Source organism: Syzygium oleosum, unplaced genomic scaffold (assembly GCF_021117445.2).
Source record: "Syzygium oleosum isolate NSW1041296 unplaced genomic scaffold, Sole_v2.1 Sole_v2.20, whole genome shotgun sequence".
NCBI classification, from domain to species: domain Eukaryota; kingdom Viridiplantae; phylum Streptophyta; class Magnoliopsida; order Myrtales; family Myrtaceae; genus Syzygium; species Syzygium oleosum.
This window is the reverse complement of record NW_026607504.1, coordinates 3,776,396-3,794,506: the sequence shown is the minus strand read 5'-3', so window position 1 is coordinate 3,794,506 and position 18,111 is coordinate 3,776,396. Positions and strand designations below refer to the sequence as shown.

The 18,111-nt window shown below is 42.5% G+C and overlaps 3 protein-coding genes across 4 annotated transcripts; 1 reads left to right on the top strand and 2 right to left on the bottom strand.

Annotated features, from left to right (window-relative positions):
* Nucleotides 1-255: 255 nt before the first annotated feature.
* LOC115683624 (proteasome subunit alpha type-5) lies at nt 256-4,442 on the bottom strand. Its single transcript, XM_030608180.2, has 10 exons — nt 4,333-4,442; nt 4,096-4,135; nt 3,916-3,997; nt 3,680-3,760; nt 3,048-3,161; nt 2,859-2,960; nt 2,141-2,199; nt 879-981; nt 670-735; nt 256-569 (listed from the first exon to the last, which is right to left on the bottom strand). The coding sequence occupies exons 2-10, from the start codon at nt 4,107-4,109 to the stop codon at nt 477-479; spliced, it is 714 nt and encodes a 237-aa protein (XP_030464040.1). The 5' UTR covers nt 4,110-4,135; nt 4,333-4,442; the 3' UTR covers nt 256-476.
* Nucleotides 4,443-5,373: 931 nt separating this feature from the next.
* LOC115683631 (uncharacterized) lies at nt 5,374-6,288 on the top strand. Its single transcript, XM_030608188.2, has 3 exons — nt 5,374-5,652; nt 5,830-5,960; nt 6,051-6,288. The coding sequence occupies exons 1-3, from the start codon at nt 5,491-5,493 to the stop codon at nt 6,163-6,165; spliced, it is 408 nt and encodes a 135-aa protein (XP_030464048.2). The 5' UTR covers nt 5,374-5,490; the 3' UTR covers nt 6,166-6,288.
* Nucleotides 6,289-6,642: 354 nt separating this feature from the next.
* LOC115683630 (1-phosphatidylinositol-3-phosphate 5-kinase FAB1B) lies at nt 6,643-16,260 on the bottom strand. Of its 2 annotated transcripts, XM_030608187.2 has the most exons (11): nt 15,550-16,260; nt 14,513-15,259; nt 13,340-13,493; nt 12,723-13,067; nt 11,484-12,371; nt 11,074-11,405; nt 10,610-10,733; nt 10,370-10,531; nt 8,510-10,036; nt 7,406-7,672; nt 6,643-7,304 (listed from the first exon to the last, which is right to left on the bottom strand). In XM_030608187.2, the coding sequence occupies exons 1-11, from the start codon at nt 16,182-16,184 to the stop codon at nt 6,984-6,986; spliced, it is 5,502 nt and encodes a 1,833-aa protein (XP_030464047.2). In that variant the 5' UTR covers nt 16,185-16,260; the 3' UTR covers nt 6,643-6,983. The 2 variants fall into 2 exon arrangements, with proteins under 2 accessions (XP_030464047.2, XP_056176635.1); XM_056320660.1 differs by lacking the exon at nt 12,723-13,067.
* Between the last annotated feature and the right edge of the window lie 1,851 nt (nt 16,261-18,111).

Here is an 18,111-nt window from a genome sequence, read left to right as displayed (position 1 = left end):
AGGACTAGAGAAGTTCACGCAATACCAACCCCGATGCATATGCACGTTGCATAACAATGAGGTGCACTCTAGCACAGGAGTAAGTATGTCGCAGAGCAGCACGAGCACCTTTCTATCAGCGCAACCTGAGGTTATCCAGTCGATAAAGTTTCCCTAAGCAACAATAAATCAAAAGAAAAGGTTTGAGTAAGATCCGTCACTCTTATAGCTCATCGGCCGTCCATGAACTGCCTCCGGTCAGAAAGATACAAAAGGTAGAATAATTGTCTCTACACTGTATTCAATTCAAATTAAGGGAAGAAATTGTATAATCCACAACATTAGTCCTGGAATGATAACCCGACCAAAATAGGATGGCAGTTCCAATCTCTGGCTTTGCAAAGTACAATTACAGGCAAGAATTCTTCAAAAGCACGCATGGGTGGGGCACATGCCAAGAACATTACTCTAAATGCGAAGTTCCATGGAGAATCTCCTCATAGTCGACTAATGACCGCCTCCACCTCAGCAGGTGTGTAGAGATGGTATGTAGGAGCCACCTTTGCAATGTCCACATTGTTGGGCGTCACCTGATAATTCATACCAAAATCCATTTACGAAGAGCACACGAGGAAGACGACAATTAACCAACAATGAAAAAGTACACAGGCAATTCGGTTGATGCATTACCCTTTCCTCCATGACCTGCTTGAGGATGGAAAGAGCAATTTTCTCAGCTTCCAGAAGAGTTAGGTCCTGCAACCAATCTTAATTGATTCACCAGCACTTCTCAAAAGTTGCAGCAAATGCAAAGACTGAAGTATTCAACCAGGTAAGATTGTGATCACCTAGTATGGAAACTTCAACTTTGCTAACATCCATCAGATGAGAGCACATACCTTATTATATTGCTCCTGCAATGAGCTATCTGCTCCTTCTGAACCTGACCCAATGGCTTTTGCATTGCACTGCCAAAATGTGCCAGAGGGATCTGTATAGTATCTGTCAAGCAAAAGGTTTTTTTCTGAGTAAATAACCCAAGGCCCTCATGGATGGCACGTTGATGATAAGCACAGGCCAACAAGCGAAAAGACGCTCTAGAGTCTTAAAATGCATCTCAGGGATATAACAAATAGTATCATAGTTTCGATCCAATAAGGAAAAATATGAAGCACTTCTAGTTTACAAAAGACTCGACACATGGAGCACAGTGGCGTAAAAAATTCATGTAACCGACCTCACCTAGTGATATAACGCTTCGTTTGTTGTAGTTGTTTAAAACTAAAAAGGAGTATTCTGTAGTATTCAGTAAACACTACCGGTAGAACATGCGGCTATTTCAAGTTAAGTAATAATTTGAGCTACTTCTCTAAAAGTTGATAGAGAAGAAATCTAGCCGGTTGTAATAATTACTGAACCATGAGTCAAAGTCCAACGCAGCTAAAAATCTTATTCGTGCAGTTCACAAGTAGAGAAGAAATGCTAAAACTTCGAGACGAGAAACTATAGCTTCAGTAGGCTCACGATTAAAAAAATTAACAAAGATCATTTCATCATAGAGCCCAGTTTTATACAAGTTAAGATTAAAAATAAATTGCTATTTAAACCTAGTACTTGTGCAACAACAAACCCCATACTCTTAGCTAGAAATGATAAGTGCAGATCTTTCAATCTTGCAGTCCAAAAGAGACTGCCAATAAAAAGAACAAACTTACTATGTTGCTATAAAAAAAGATGAGTCAAGACATTCTTAGGTTAAATGATAGCATTAGTATACAGAATCACTTTTTATGAGTAACTAGTAGAAAGGACTCTTAAAACTTTCATAGTAGATACGGCACTTAGTTGCATTGTAATGAGGCACTATTGGAAAGCAACCATACAAGTAGAAGCTTTGACACATCATCTCATTGTGGTAATGGAAAGCAACAAAGTACTTGTGGTTGTTTGCCTGATCATTGAATTTAGTCATATGACTACTGGAAAAACCTCCAAAGAAAATCACCAGCAAGAATTTCCAAACTCTATGCCAAACCAGATCCTATTAACTCCTCTACATCCAGCGAAAAACAGATACTCAAGGCATGAGAAGAAAAAGAGATCTTGTATCTTGCAAGCATTTGGACCGCATTTAAAAACTTAAAAGTTCAAGTCTACTTACAAGCTGGGTCCATTTTCATCATGTCCAGCAATGAGAAGAGAGACTCCAAAAGGACGAGACTGCACAACAGGATAATCACCCGTGAGAAAGCATTTAAAATACACAATGCACATACGCTCATGAAGACATGAGAAAAGCGGTGCTGAATTGAAGCATCTTTTGCCTTCCAATTCGAACCCATGTTTCGGCATCACATAGCAGAATTGCAAACTAGAAACGACAGATGTACATGTTTAGTGTATCCTTAGACACCGACCCTGCTAGGGAAAGATGGCCCTCAAGAGACTTCCATAATCTCCAAAAAGAAAGTTGCTATGCAACCTATGCCCTGACACCTAGCTTCTGCCCATATTACAGAAACTCCAAGCTGCAAATGGCAAAGTTCTTCACCCTAGGAAAAAGACACATCTCTTGCACTCTTTTCTTTTGACATAACAGGGGAAAGGAGAAACCCCAAGATCATTACCAGCAAGAGGAAAAAAGAAGCATACGAAGCAACAAGCATCAAGCAACCTACTAAAACTCTACAACAATGCTGAACATCCGCAAGTTATTTTCAAGAACAATAAGACAAAAAGGGAATTTAAAGGGCAAAGCAAGTACCAACCATATCGAAACTGATATTCACATGCAAAACTCAAAAGATGGGTTTTCTCACGAATGTTCTGCAGAAAATGAAGAAAAAAAAAATGCACGACCGTTGACAGAAATGTATTACCATTGATTCTTCGTCACCCTCACCAAATCGCAAAGCAAGATCACAAAGGGCTTGGGTTGTGGATTCAACAGTCATGGGCTCACCATATGAGAACCTATGATTCTGCAGACCATATCCAGCGTAATAATTAAAATGAGGAACAATCAGCTTAAAATAAAAAGGAGGACAAAGAATTAGGACAGCCCGTACTTGAGTTTCCACCCGAGCATGTTCAACTAGAGTGCGTGCATCAGCAATCAAGCCACTCATGGCACATCCAATATGGTCATCAATTTCCATGATTTTCTCAACACTGCTCGGCTCCTGCCAGTGAGTGAAGAGTTGTTCTAGTAAGAACTCAATGTAAATTGTCCACAACTACCATATAGTGAAAACAATATTTAGTAGTCAAAATAGAGAAATGTTGTTCATACATTTAGTGCACCGACTTGGGAAAAATTGATATAATCATACTCCAGTAAAAAACCATATAGCGTCAAGCAAGGTCTTTACAATGTCATTTTCATGTGCATACATCACGTCCAGTCCCACACGCCCTATTGGGAAAATCAGAATGAGGGACTTGAATGTCATTTTAAGTAGTCATCTATTCCCTCATATCATCAGACAGAGAAGTAAACACGCATTCCATTTCCCATCACATGAATTGGCTAAACAATCAAGTCGTATATATTTACATCACCCGGAAAAGTCGGTCAACAATTCAAAATAAGACAAGAACAACCAGCAATGCCACTCAACAATCCGGAAAAGGCCCGATATCTCCAACGCAGGATATACTCGAAAATAAAAAAAAAAGGAAGAAATACAAGAAAACAGACCAGCAAGGGCGAGGTAATACGCTTCTCGACAGCGAGCACCACGCCTTCCTTCGTCTTCAACCCGATCGCGGTCGAGCCCAACTGCAGTAATTCAAACACACCCACACACGCGTCCCACTCATCATCAACAAGCTAAAAAAAAACAAGTCCCACAACAGCACCCGTCACCAGTTCATTTCCACGACATTAACCGGAAAAGAAAAGCAGCGGCAAGGGCGAAGGAAGGCCCGTTTTACCTTGATGGCTTCAATGGCATATTCGACTTGAAACAATCTGCCTTCCGGAGAGAAGGTGTTCACTCCTCTGTCGTACTCGGTCCTGCACGAAACCAAAACAAACGCCAAAACCAACTCAGCTAAAACCTAGAACCCCAGCCCCGCCGGCGGCCAACTCCACCGGAATCGAATGCAGCTCACCTCGTGAGGAACATCTCGGCGACGAGCTCAGACGGACAACCTGCGACCGGCGAAAACGAAATCTCAGAATCGGAATCGGATCGCGACGGACTCGGCAATTCCCAAAACAAGCCATCCCCCGATCCGAGGGAGGATCGGACGACGAATCGCGACGCCGGAATGCCGAGCAAAAGGAGAAGAAGGAGAAGAAGAACACGGCGGCGATCGAATCGCCGATTGCGCCGATGGAGAGCTTACCTGGAGAGATTTGCGGGGGTCGTGGAGCGCGTCGAGAGGCTCCGTGCTGCTTCTTCGGTTCAGTGTGTTCTTCTCTCTTGGTGTGTTTGGGGGTCTCTTTTAGCGAAGAACCCTGCTTGCGAAGCAAGTCAGGTTGGCGGTGGTGGGGAAGCAAATGGGCCTGAGATGAGAGGAGGATCGCCAGGCCCAGTGAAGCCATTCCTGAAGGCCCATCTTTGATCGGGGCCAGTCCAGGCCCAAAAGTGGTCCGTAATTAGAGGTATATTTATATTTCATTTATTAATTTAATTTCGCCCTCGGGCATCCGGCCCGGCTAGTCACGGATCCTGAGGAGTCGAGGATGCTTGCTCGGATGCATCACACGACAGCGACTCGTGCAGAGCGAACCGACTGTTTGTGAAAATTGGGGCTGTCAAGTGATAAGGAACCTCGGCTTGAGAGAGAGAAAAATTTGAGCTTTCATTTTGGCGGAATATTGCCAAAGAGAGAGAGAGAGATCTGCGCTAGGGTTTCTCAGACTCATTTGTCTTGTGCAACGCACACGAGAATAGTCAGGAATGCTACTAACTATTAATAACTATGTGTCGAAGCAACTTGATGAATTGTGTTTACCTATGTCGAAGTAAGCCCAATTCGAATTGGAGTGTGCGGAAGCTCAATTTATGGCATTTGGAAGCTGATGAGGTTTCTTCTTGTTTGCCAACTACTTACATAGATGGTCGGAGGTCGTAACATTAATGCTAAAATTCGCGTCGATATATTTAACCAGTAGGTTGTTGGTTGCATGATTTTACCATCGTTATCTTGGAATTTACGATTTATTATTCAACAGAACATTATCCTGTCTGGCTAAATTAAATGTTAGAGACGTCCTCCGATGTAACAAGGTCGTGAGGTGGACAATTACAAGGTGGAGATTATTAAATGAAAGTCATCGATGAACATTTTACAAGATAAGCTCCATGGACCCACCCCCTCTAGTATAATACAAAATATGATGCACTATGACTAGACATGAACCACTTTAAATATCAATGCCTCAACCATACGCAAACCAGACAATAGCACACCGCCCAACAGTAAACGTTTCCTGTGCTCAAATCTTCTCCTTCTCACTCGTTTGAGGTCAGCAATTCATCTCCTTAATTGCACAGCTTCATGAGATCAATGGCTGTGACGTATCCCAAATCCCCTCAGATAGTTCTATGGGACTCGATTCGGATTATGAAGCCGGTCGGCTCGGTTACGATGCTCCCGCGCAACCAGCTTCCGGTCAACAGAGCTACTGCGGTCCGAACCCGATCATCCTTGAAGAACCAGGTAGACCCGCGATCTCTACGTCGACCTGTTTTGGTTTTGCGGAGTGAGACCTGCAAAGCCTTCATGCTTCTTGTGCAAACTCATCATAGAACGCGATCAATTCGCGGTAGAAAGCAACTTCCATTGATCCGACTTCATCTTCTTTTTCAATACTTAGATTCTGGGTTTTTATTGCAGGTTTTTGAGGATCAATGCAAAGGCATAGTATGTTACCGAGACGAGAGCGGGGAGATCACTTGCGAAGGATACGACGAGGGCCCGAGACTCCGCAGAAAGATTCCGAGAACTGCATACAGCTGTGAAGCCAGGTGAATGGCTTTTAAACACTGTTCTTATCCCTCCTAGAACAATCGACACAACAGATCAGCTTTGTCTAAACAATCTTGAATGGTCCTCAGGGATGCCGATATCATCGATCTTCTTCAACAAAATTGGCTTCAGATTGCACAAGATGGCGGTGCATTGTACAAAGCGGATGATGTGGGAGGTATTCTACAGGAGGACTTGAGCTAGAGAATAGCTTTTCAAACAGTGTCTGTTGAGCAGTGGCTGACTTGGTCGAAGTGTGAATTTTTCTTTGAATGGCTTTGTGAATGTGAAGTGTAATGTCAAAAGGACGAGAGTTTATGAGCACAAGCTATATAGTCTCCCATCAGTGCAACACTCTATGATGCCTAAAGAGCAAAGCGCTTCCTTTCCCGCTCCATTCCCGGAATCGTCTCTGATAGATTGCCGCTTTTTAGACGGATTTAAGAGAGAAGAAAACGCACTACTTTTAAAATCCGAATCATCGATTAAGCAGCCGTAGTGCTAACCTTGTATATGCAAAAAGACGATATTCAGTACTAGTAAACTCATGCTCACTTTGACCCAAAAAAAAAAAACTCATGCTCTCTGCCGGAGCTCACTCGATGGAGAAGCCCACTACAGAATGAAGAAAGAAAAAGCGAAGACAAAGAGTGAGGGATTGCGTGTGGATTGTGTTAACCATCGTAAAAAATTGATTGAAATTGACATTCAAATCAAGGCAAAACCTCACACGGATTCATATACACATTGCAATGCTTCATATATGCACGATTACTTCTGTACAAAACGTCCCTATCAAGGCCATCTAATAATTTACGCCTGACAGGTCGCTGTGGCTTCGACAGCCCCGATCTGCAAATTTCTACAAAACAATGAAGATATATGCTCTTTCGAAAGATACCATGAAGAACCCGGCAAGGGAAAAGAATGGGACACGGCGGAAAGGGAAGAAAAAATTGTGAGCAAAGAAATAGAGGGCGTATCCTAATCGTAGCTTCGAAGAAATCTACAGGGGCATCGGTTCACTGAAGGGCCATCTGTGCGTCCTCCTCCTGTAAATCGGACTGTGATCTACTTGGGATGATAGTTGCAGGTGACCACTGATCTGGGACCATGAGGAAATAGGTAGTCATCGCTTTCCTGAATCTTTTCTTGTACTGCTTGGGCGAAATTACGGTTGGAGGTTCATTCTTTGGCCCGCCAAGTATGCCCGAAGTCTTGACCCAAGTTTCGAGGTGCTTGTCCCAAGTATACTGACGCATGAAATCAATGATCCCAAGTACTAACTCATGCTTCTCTTCATCAACTCCAACCAGAAGCGAGTAATCCATCACATCCACCGACTGCAACAGAAGGCCATCACAGGGAATTATTAGCTTTACTAGTGCATACGGATGCGCGTGCGCGCGCATGCGCGTGAGAGAGAGAGAGAGAGACAGATTACCGCGAGAAAAGAAGTGTCGTTCCAGACAGCTCTCTCCAACAACCGTTTTGCCTTATTTCCCACAAAAATGGGTGAAGTTCGCATTGCTTCAATCAAGTTTTGATCCAGCAGAACTTTGTTGCTTCCACTGGAGTCGGGATTATAGCGTGATCGAGAAGATCCTTTTAAGTCATAAAGCCGCGTCACTTTCCTCCCATAGAGAAGATTCTCCATAATAAGGACATCCATCTTGGTTTCTTTACCTCCTTTGACATGCTTTGACGTTACCTACACACAAAAAGTAGATCAATGATTAAACTAAGACGCTACAAAGCTGTCTAACATATGAGTGAACTGTGATAAGGGTTATTAGCTGCAATCGGTGAGTATCAGAAATGATTTCTTCACTCAATCAACTTGGAGGAAAATAAGTTCTAACCAAATTCACACTATATTTGACAAGCTCAGTATGCTGTCATATTTAACGGTAATAAAAGTCCTAAGCATAGGGCCGAAGTTTAACCTATTGTTCTCAGATCATGGCACAATATGTGGCATGATATAGGCACGAAGATTGGATACAAAATTAACCAGTATTGCCCTTTGCAAGTATAGGCTTAGTGATTCCCTAATTTGGGTAGCCTTATGCTTTGAAAAATTTGTTCAAGGTCAAGAACTATGGATGTGGGAGAGATATAGCTTCTTCTAGTACTTCAAAATTACGGATAAAGAATTCACTGCGGTGTAATAAAACAAAGCAATAGCATTTACTCATAAGCTAGCTGTTTTCCAATGAATTCAAGAGCCTAATATTAGGTTAAAGATTGTACTCGTCCCATTAAATGTCTTGACTTTGTCAATTACGTAAGCGGTGGTCATTTGATCACCAAAGGTAGCAATCCAAGAAGTGAAAGTACCCAAAACAGGATGACCTACAGGAATTGCAGTTGGTTCCATGGCACATCAAATCAACGACCGTGGTGCAACCCTTGGGCTGGGCATTGCCTAGACCCTTCCGGCTAAGGAGTAAGGACATAATGTCCGCAATCACAAACTTGGAGATTGATAAATTATCAGGTTAACACACATATCAAATGAGCACTCGAGATGTCCTTGTTCGCATACCTGATAGATTCCAAGAATCTTTGCCAAGCATGTTGGACTCCCCGTGCCAATTGATTCAGAGAGGTACTTGAAATACGCAGGAGCGAACTTGATAAATGACTCTAGCTCTGTCTTGGTGACTTGCTTGATGATAAACCGATCATCCAATGTCTTCGCAAAGAAGACATTGCTCTTTCCACCCTGTGCCCCCCACTTCTTACAACGACTAAGGGACCTCACAAAATCCATCTCAGATGGGCAACACATCCTCCTTAAAGCTTCAAATCGTTTCGCATAGTAGCAAGTTACAGAATATTTCACACCTCCAGCATCTGCAAATGAGATCTTCGCATGCAAGGCTTTAGTATATGATAGTGGGTCTAAGCCCAGGGAGCTACGAGACCCAGACACTGATAGCATGCTCTCTTCTACAGAACTAAGACTTCTACTTTCAGATGTCATATCATCAAATGACTGAAACGAATGAAAACTAACGGAATCCAAAGATGATAACGCAGCCACGGGTTCAGCATCCTTTACTTTTTCAGACTCATCACATAATTGAGCATGATAGTCCGATGATACCAATGCATAAGATATCATACTAGTGGGCTCATCATCATAAACAGGAATAACAGTGTCATCGATTCCAACAGGCAGAAGCAGCCGAGCTCCACCATTAAGTTCTGACTCCCGAGAGGATGAAATATAGATAGGATGGTACTCTCCAAGCATATCAAGCTTTTGAGATCCTGCTAAGACATTCTTGTTAAAAGAGCGGTATAGGCTTATAGGCACTCCTAGCCAGCTAACTGAGTCACTCTCATCATCATAGTCCTTGGGGGACAATAAAGGAGGCAAAGAACTGGAAACCTTCAGTTTGCTTAAGTCCTCTGCATAGCCATTCACACCCAACCCATCAGCCACTGCTTCTCCCTTCAAAGAATCAATTATGGCTGAATCAGAAAGTGCAGAGGAGATCTCCTTTTTCACTGCCGTATTTGATTGATTTTTACCAGTCCATGCAGCATCCAGGGTCTCTGACAAATTGTGTGGTGTAGGAAACTGCCCCTCAGATAGGGACCTGCGAACATTTGTCCCACTTTCCAGAGGCTCAGATTGATCGGAGGCATTCATGTTTGCATATACTTTTGCTTGCTTTTGTTCTCTGGAACTTGCACTTTCACCCATATGATTATCTTGACCAACATCATCACCTTGCTCACTTTGGCATTCAAATCCCCCTTCCAGACTAGTATTTCTGTCATCCAAACGGAAAGATTCAGAATTGCTAACGACTGTTTCTTCCCTGGGGGCCACATTCACCTCGGAAGGTGTCTCGTCTTTATGAAAAGAAGTTTCCTTTTCTTCTGAGCTCAAGCTTCTCGGACCATCCTCAACATTACTCAAACTAGACAGGTGAACCAGGCGATGATCCCAAATAATAGATTGGATGAGTAATTGTCTCCGCAGACGATTAATCTCCAGAATGTCAATCACACATTGGCCCTTCGCCACTTCCCTTTTCAAAGTCTTTTGAAGCAATTCCTGAGACATAATGTAGAGATTGTTCTTCACCATTAGCTAGCAGATAGACTGAGATTTGTAGCTTATATTATCAAAGTTGAATTGTGCAGATTCCAAAGCTTCAATTAAATATGATTGCAAACAATGAGCAAGCCCAACAGGCAAAACATGTCTGATTTTCATCAGCAAATCAGGTCACAGTGGCCAGTACAACTTAAATCACTAATTATTTCCTGTGAATTTCAGAATAAAACAGAAGAAGAATAACTCAGTTTTATCACCACATAACACTAGCTTTAGGCAAATATATTCAATACTTGAAGCTCAATGAGTGGAAACAGGAGATATCTATACCTCAAATTCTGCCTTCTCCTGTTGTAACATACCCTCCAACTCTACAATTCGACGTCTTAATTCTGATGAACTCAGAACATGTCCCTCGACATATCGTTTCTCTTCAAGTTGACTAAGCATATTAAGTACTTCCAAAAACAGAAGCTCTGCCCGGTCAACCAGCTGCCGAAAGCAAACAAGACAATCAGGTGTATTCAAAAAAGGAAAAAACGATATTTGACAGATAGTTGAGAGTCATACTTCATCTGCTTCTTTTTGTATCCACTCTTGATTCTCACAGCTAAAATCCACTTTGGAAGGTGGAAGATAAACAGAGTGAACGTCAATAGATGCATACCGGAAGCAAGCGACCATATTACCAAATCTGCACATTCACATAATGTAAGATCTACAACATTACTACCACTGCATAGACAACACAGGCGAGCAGTTAAGCAGGGAAAAAATAAAGAATTTACTATGTGAATGCAGTCGGCAATGTTCAAAATAATATTTTTTTCCAATTTCTCAGTCCATCTACTTGCCGTGTAGCAAATGAAATAAGTCAAAGACCAACTGCATATATTTCCATTTGATATTGTCAAAGCGAAACTTCATTTTCTGCCCAGATCTGCTATTTTTTTCTGTCATGATTATGGCTGCACATTTTGCCCATAAACTCCTTTCTTTTTAAACATCCACTAAAAGGAAATACGAAAGATTACCCATAGAAACGAAGACAATCTCTATGAAGAGAGTGACCACAGCTTGCCACCCTACTAGCAGCTGCATGATTAGAAAAGCTGAGCTCCAAGAACTTTCCAAAAGATAAACCCCAAGCAGCATCTGACATCACCACTCTTCGAGTAGCTGGAGGGAAACCATTAGACCGTGGACATTGCAGGCAGCGGTGCCACATCCAGATCTTTCCATCCCTTTCACCAGGTAGAAGGATTTCCGGTAGCTTCTTAACAGATATAGTGAGGGTGCCCTGTCGATGAGTGTAGCATTGAATATGTGCTTCTGACGGCATCACACATTGATCGCATCGATAATTCTGAGCAAGGGAACAATATGTTAGCTTAAGTATAAATAAAAAAGAACACAGAGAACTTTCAATGATTATGAATAGTACCTGATCAAATAAATGATCTCGTAAAAATCGACCCAGAGGTTTATCAAAACTGCCATAGTATTTAATTCTGAAGAGATGTGATCTTTCACATGTGGTACCCTTCCATACACACCGTGATGACAAGGAGACCAAAATGCTCTGATGGTCAGAAGGTGATGGAGGAAACTCTTCCTTCGAAGTACCAGATTCAACCACAAGGTTTTTATTTTCCTGTTGCAGCAATGCACCTTCCATATGACATAGTACCGGCGCATCTGTTGCAAAATTGTCTGTATGGGCATCGTTTGACATAGTAACATTTACCAAAGGCCCAAAATTATTAGCAGTGAGGTGATCACCCTGGACAGGATGGTCAATATTGGAAGCATTGCTTTCCGTGGAGATTGTTTGCTCAGGTATCTCAGATACACCATAAAGAGTAAACAGGCTGTCATGACTGTCGGAATCAACTTTCCTCCGGGAAGGAGCAGACCTAAATGAAGTGAAGGAGTTGATGAGATTTGCAGAGAAATTGCCAGAACCATCAGTAAAACGAGCTGACAACGCCAACTCCAGATTTTGAACAGTGCTATCACTTGTCAATGTTGACACATTAGAGGAAGGGACACTGTTAGATTGGTGGGGTTCAGCACCAGCTTCAGAACCTTGAGGCTTCTCACTTGAAGGAACCATGAAACCAGGTATTGTTGATATTGACCTCTCTATGCTTAATGGTTTATCAGGAAGTGCCACGGTAATAGGGGATTTCAGTGGAAGTTCTGGAAGGGAAGCTCTCTCATCAGCAAGAAAGGATGTCTCCAATGCCAAATGATAAGCAGCAAAAACTCCATACTGGACCACATGCTTAACTTTCTTCAGCTCATCTCCATTAGCACCTCTCAGTAAAATCTAAATCCAATGCAGAAAAGGAAATTAATTGTAAGTTCACTAAATGGCCTTCCAAGTTTCAGCTAACTCCCCAGAGGGCAAAAACATCTTTAAGATTGCTACCTATCGGTGTTGCATAAGTAGTTTTACCAATTTCTACCTAATAATTCTTCAGAATCAAAACTACCGTACATTCAAGATGGTAAGCGTAAGGAACCAAAATCAAGGTGAAAAAAAGGAACTAGAAGCATCTGAAAGCAATCAAATGAATTAACTCGCATTTCTACCCTATTTCTAGAAACTTCATGTTTTTACTCCATCCTTTGCATTTTACTGCATCTTCATAGACATGCACTATGATTGAGAACTTACGGTGAAACCCAGTGGCCTTGGACAGCCTTCAAAGTACATGAGCGTCTTTGTCAGTTTTTTCCCTCCTTGTCCTGCAGCACCATGCTCTTCCAAGAACCTCTCCACATGAAATTTATCACAATAGCCCAACTTCTGTGCTGACAAACTATCAATAGAAGGAACTATCTGAGCACCTATGCAGCGGGCTATGCGTTCTAACAGTGGTCTCTTGATATTAAGAACGAGGGATATGTCTTTTGCAAGCAAGTACTCCAGCGCATACCGAGAAACTGAGTTCTCGACCAAAAGAACATCAGGGTGTTGTGCATCTATCTTTGCAACAGCCATTTTTAGATATTCCATTTCCTACAATGATGAAAAGGTGAAACTTATAAAAAAACCAACTCAGAACAAATTTTTCATATCCATGCACTAATAATTGAGCATAACTCTTCATGTACTCTAGAAATGGCATGTACTCGTTTTCTTTTCTTTTCTTTTTTCATTATGAAACTATTAGAGATCAAAAGAAATTCAAAGATCAAGCAAAATCAAGCAGGATTGAGTGTTATAACTCCCTGCTTTAACAAAATGACTATTTTCCAGACTAAAGCAAGAAAAGGACTAGTAAGTAGAACCTGTCGCAGCAGAGTATCAAAACTTGACAAGAGGTTGGAGACTCGTTGATACTCGAGAGCTCCTCCAAGAATCAAAATGCGTGGTTTTTCAATTTTTGAGGTCATCCTTCGATGGGAAACATTTTTCTTACATACAACTCCTTTCACCACCATACTGCACAAAGGAAATAGAACAATTCATCAGGAAGATAAAATGAACACTGCAGCTATATGTCGGTAATCAACATATATCTCTGAGTGAAACAAGAGATATTGCACACAGCTTGTGTCATTGAGAACCGTATCACATAAAGCTGATGATTAGACACTAAAACACAGATTTAGAAGACGACATAATGGGCAGAAGATTTAGTTCTAGAAGATATTGCTTCTATATCTGATACCATTGATATCTAAAGATAGAGGCACCACATCCCCTTTAATGGGTCGTGGCAACGAAGCAGAAGTACTTGGGATATCCTGAAAACATCTTGGGTAGGGTAGAAAACGGTTTGGACAAAGTGTTACATAATGGGAGCCACCTCCTCCACCTGCCGGGGCCACCTTAGACGTCCTACCTACCTGGTCGTTTCACACGTTACGGACCGCCACACATAAACAAGGAAGTCAGTGCTTTTAGTATGGAGCTTGTAACACCTCCACTACCATATCGAATAGGACAAAGCTTGCGAAATGATTCATAAGTACAAAACCACCCCCAAATGGTTCCCATACTGAATACTCCTTTCAGGGGCTTGGCTCACTTGCAAAAAGGATCGGATCCTTAGATAGAAGATTTTTAGAAGCACCCAGCTAATTTCCTTGCTATTTCTCACAATTCCATTTTTGTTGTTAAAACAAAAAATTAAGTCCATGATAACCCCCTCCGATAAGCCCAGCTTGACGTCTGTCCTCTCTTTGTTAACCTTACTTATGAAAAAAAAAATGCATGATCTATCTGGAGAAACCATTGCATAATAAAACCAGTTCAACAGATTCACATTTAACTCCTGCAGTTCCAGTTAGCACATGGTTTATGCATGTCAAGGGATCATCTAAAAATGGCACAATATTATAAATTCCCCAATACCAATTTACATCATAAGATGCTCTTTAGTTTCTCACTAGAATATGGTAGAATATTAGAGGGAAATACGAAATATAAAAGAGATAAACGAAAAACTGCAGTATTACCTCTCACGGCGATGTCCAGATGCTATGCATTTTACTTTCACATATCCCCCAGGGTCCATTCCTCCCGTTTTGCTCATATCAGGCTTTAACAGTGTTGCAGCCTCCCATGACAGAGATGAAATTATCTCCAACCAACCATCTTCACTGTTTTCCTCGTCTGTATGAAGGTTCTCTACTTGCAGTAGCTGAGCTATCAAAGCTCTAAAATGCCCATAAACCACGTCCTTCATGACTTTCTTGTGCTCCTCACCTGGTCGATCTTTAGCACGATACTCACCGCTTCCAAAACTGCCGGAGGTATGTAGATATCCCCACTCTCCCGCAGCATCCCCCTCATCATCATCATCATCGAACAGAAGACCTTCCTTCTCATCTTCTTCATCTTCTGGTTCAGGAGGAAGCCAAAGAAGGCCATTGTTCTCAAAATCCACAGGCTCAGAAGCGACATCTTCCGCAGGATATAAGGAGGACTCTACCTCACATTCATCACTAATTAAATGCTCATCATCCTTCTTATCGAGCTGTTGGACTTCATTTGATCCCTGTGAATCAAAACTTTCATGCAGAGGGGAGACACTTGAACCTTCCGTTTCAACTTGCTCTCGATGAAGATCCACCTCATATGAATCCACAGTATTGCCTAAACCGTGGAGATTAACTTGACTGTCAGGGTCATTCTCCAGCGGCAAGTGCCTTGCCTCATAGTCAGATTGGTATAAATCATGCTGATCTTCATCGTCATCACTCCTGATGCCAAAGCAAAAACAAACAATAAAGAATATTAGGTACGCACATTCAGTCCAAAGCCTAACAGAAACATGCAAAGAGCAGACAGGTATCTACATAGTACAAAATAATGATGCTTGTGTACAGAGATCGCAACTTGCAGGCATGGCCTTCGCTGCTATGGTATGGATAAACAAAAAAGTAATTTCATAAACTCTAATCTTCTCTAAGAATTCAACTCATCGGAATCATTTAGATGGACATTAACGTATCTTTTTTCAAGCATGGACACAAATAGGCCAAGTAAATACCTGTTCATTGAAAATCCGTAATGGTTTGCATATGGAGCCCCACGATTTGCAAAATCTACTACATCATAGTTGCATTTTCCAGATGTTACCACACCTTGCCTATCTGCACACTCTTCCACCATGGATAGCTGGTTTGAGCTCAGATCAGAACTCTGCCGAACAAAACGATACGGCTCAAGAGATTGTGACATTGAACCAAGAGTAATACTTCCACTATTGGTAGTGTTAATAGATTTGCTGCTGACAAAACTTGTTGCTGATGGTGAGGAACTAAAATCCTGGTTAGGTAATTCATCCCCATTATTAGTACTTTCTGGGTTTTGCTCCCATTGCTTGAAGCAATAGTTACACGCCCGAATCCTCTTCCCCTCTTCGCAGGATGCCTTGTAGTCAGTTGATGTGGCGGGAACTGAATTGGCTGTACACTTGCCACAGAAAACTCTGCCACAAAGTCGACAATGGTGTCGGCGATTGATTATGTTAAAATGGGAATCACAATCGTAGCAAACCCTACAGCTTTGATCGGGCATCCAAAAGTCTCTAGACACGTTAGCTGGATCAGATCGCCAAGGAATCCAGGACTTGACGATGGCAAAAAATTCAGAGAAGGTCTTGTTTGGGGCATCCATTGACATGTAATTCTCCCAACCCTCTCATCATGACACGCTCATTTGCTGATCTCCAGAACTAGGATACTAGATGGATGCAAGCAAAAGATAATTACAACCCCCTGTGAGACATATACGAACAAAAATATCAGGAGACCAATCTGAGTAGTCTCTTGCAACTTTGATGCTATGGTCTGTTATCCTGTAGGTACAGTTCTATAACATCAAGCGCTAGAGCAGTCAAAGCTATCAGTTCTTGAAGTCATGGTGCTGCTAAATAAACTCAATATTTGCTTCCATAACCTATTTAACATGTAAAGACACGAGCAATTCTGCACATATTCATAAGCTGAAGCACTGCATAGAAGTTGAATTACATGACGAATCAGACTAGATAACGCGTATCACCAAGAGAAATCTCAGAAGCCGCACCTTTCGGATGGAACCGGCAAAGGAACTACAAACACATCGCCAAATTAAATTTTGGGAAGCTAAAATGGCACAGGAATCATCTCAACCGCTACGAATGAGATCAAAACACGCTGCTCTTGACCGACACAACTCAAACCAAACTTCAACACTTAAACATCACATCAATCAACTAAGAAAGAGCACGCGAATTCCTCAAGCAACAGGACACGAGAGGAAAAAGAGTTTCGGTCGGATTGCGATCGGGCTCACCTGGCCGATCCGATCTTCCGCGAATAAAGACAAGCGCGATGGCGCGCGGATTCGCGCCGCGCAGGCGGGCGGCCGTGAGCTCTGACCCGGAGACAGAGAGAGGGAGAGGTAGGTGCAGCGCAGAAGATGGAAAATCGACCACCGCGACGCGGAAACCGACCGATTCCCCGCCGGCGGCCTCTACCTCACGGGCGAACCCGATCGCCGATTCCCGAAGCCAACCCCGACGAGGGAGGGACACGATTGGGAGGAGACGAGAAACGGTCCCGCGCGACAATCGCCGATCAGAGCGAGGAAGTCGCCGCCGCCGCCGCGAGCCGGCCGATCGCCGCCAATTGCGAATCGCCGGAGATGAAGGACGCCGCTCGTCGCTGCTCCTCCGAGCTTTTTGAATTCCGCTTGGGCCTGTCTGTTGGATCGTTTTCCTTCCTCCTCTTCTGCTCTGTTTGTTTCTTGTTCTTCAGGCCACCGGATGGAGACGCTCCCCTTTGTTCTCTCTGCGCCTGCAACAGGGGGAAAAAATGCAATGCATCGCCCTCTGATTGGTCGATTTTCTTCTTCATTTTTTTTTTAAATTTTCCCCGGATTTAACCCAAAAAAAATGAGATATATTTATTGTTTTTTCTTTTTCCCCCGAATTTCCTTATCGAGCCGTAGCAGAGCGGCGGCGGCGACGTCGATTTTTTCTCGGCCGGGGCAACGGTCCGTTCACATTGTCCCCGAAATGCCCTTCCTTGCGCGTGCGGTTGCGGCTCAAGATGTTGACCGGCAAAAAAAAAAAAGGGGGAAATATGCACATTAAAATAGTAATTTTAATATTTGAAATTGTTGTAAATTAATTAATTGTGGAGAGCATTGCTCATTCACGGACAAACATTTCCTTTCTGGTACTTTATTATCCGGTATTGAAGTACGAACATAGATGCTCTGGTTTATTCATTTGAGTGATCGAGCTATATCTTGGTCAGTTTTCGCGCGCCTCGATGGCTCCACATTTCCGAATGATCTCAAGGATGCACTCCCCAACATAACGTAGTGCTTTCCTTTGCCCGTATGAATGCATGTTTTTTTATTTTTTTGTTATTGTGTTAACATCTCGACGATTCACCTCTAGGGATTGTCCCCTCCTCCCGTCACAAACTCGCCACCTCATACTACTCACCCGTATAACTCATGTGCAATATTTACCCTCGCTAGCCACGGGACTTTTGCCTCGAGGAGTGTGACTTGATTCCATTTTCCTAACGAGGAGTATCGCGGCCAATAAAGTTTT

Excerpts from the sequence above, each read along its gene's own strand:
- LOC115683631 (XM_030608188.2), top strand. The coding sequence starts at position 5,491 with ATGAGATCAATGGCTGTGACGTATCCCAAATCCCCTCAGATAGTTCTA. Across the intron at positions 5,653-5,829 it reads GATCATCCTTGAAGAACCAG|GTTTTTGAGGATCAATGCAA; the intron begins GTAGACCCGCGA and ends TTTTTATTGCAG. Across the intron at positions 5,961-6,050 it reads GCATACAGCTGTGAAGCCAG|GGATGCCGATATCATCGATC; the intron begins GTGAATGGCTTT and ends AATGGTCCTCAG.
- LOC115683624 (XM_030608180.2), bottom strand. Across the intron at positions 736-878 it reads TGCAGGAGCAATATAATAAG|GACCTAACTCTTCTGGAAGC; the intron begins GTATGTGCTCTC and ends GATTGGTTGCAG. Across the intron at positions 570-669 it reads AGCAGGTCATGGAGGAAAGG|GTGACGCCCAACAATGTGGA; the intron begins GTAATGCATCAA and ends ATGAATTATCAG.
- LOC115683630 (XM_030608187.2), bottom strand. The coding sequence starts at position 16,184 with ATGTCAATGGATGCCCCAAACAAGACCTTCTCTGAATTTTTTGCCATC. Across the intron at positions 12,372-12,722 it reads CAAGGCCACTGGGTTTCACC|ATTTTACTGAGAGGTGCTAA; the intron begins GTAAGTTCTCAA and ends CATTGGATTTAG. Across the intron at positions 7,305-7,405 it reads ACGACACTTCTTTTCTCGCG|TCGGTGGATGTGATGGATTA; the intron begins GTAATCTGTCTC and ends CTTCTGTTGCAG.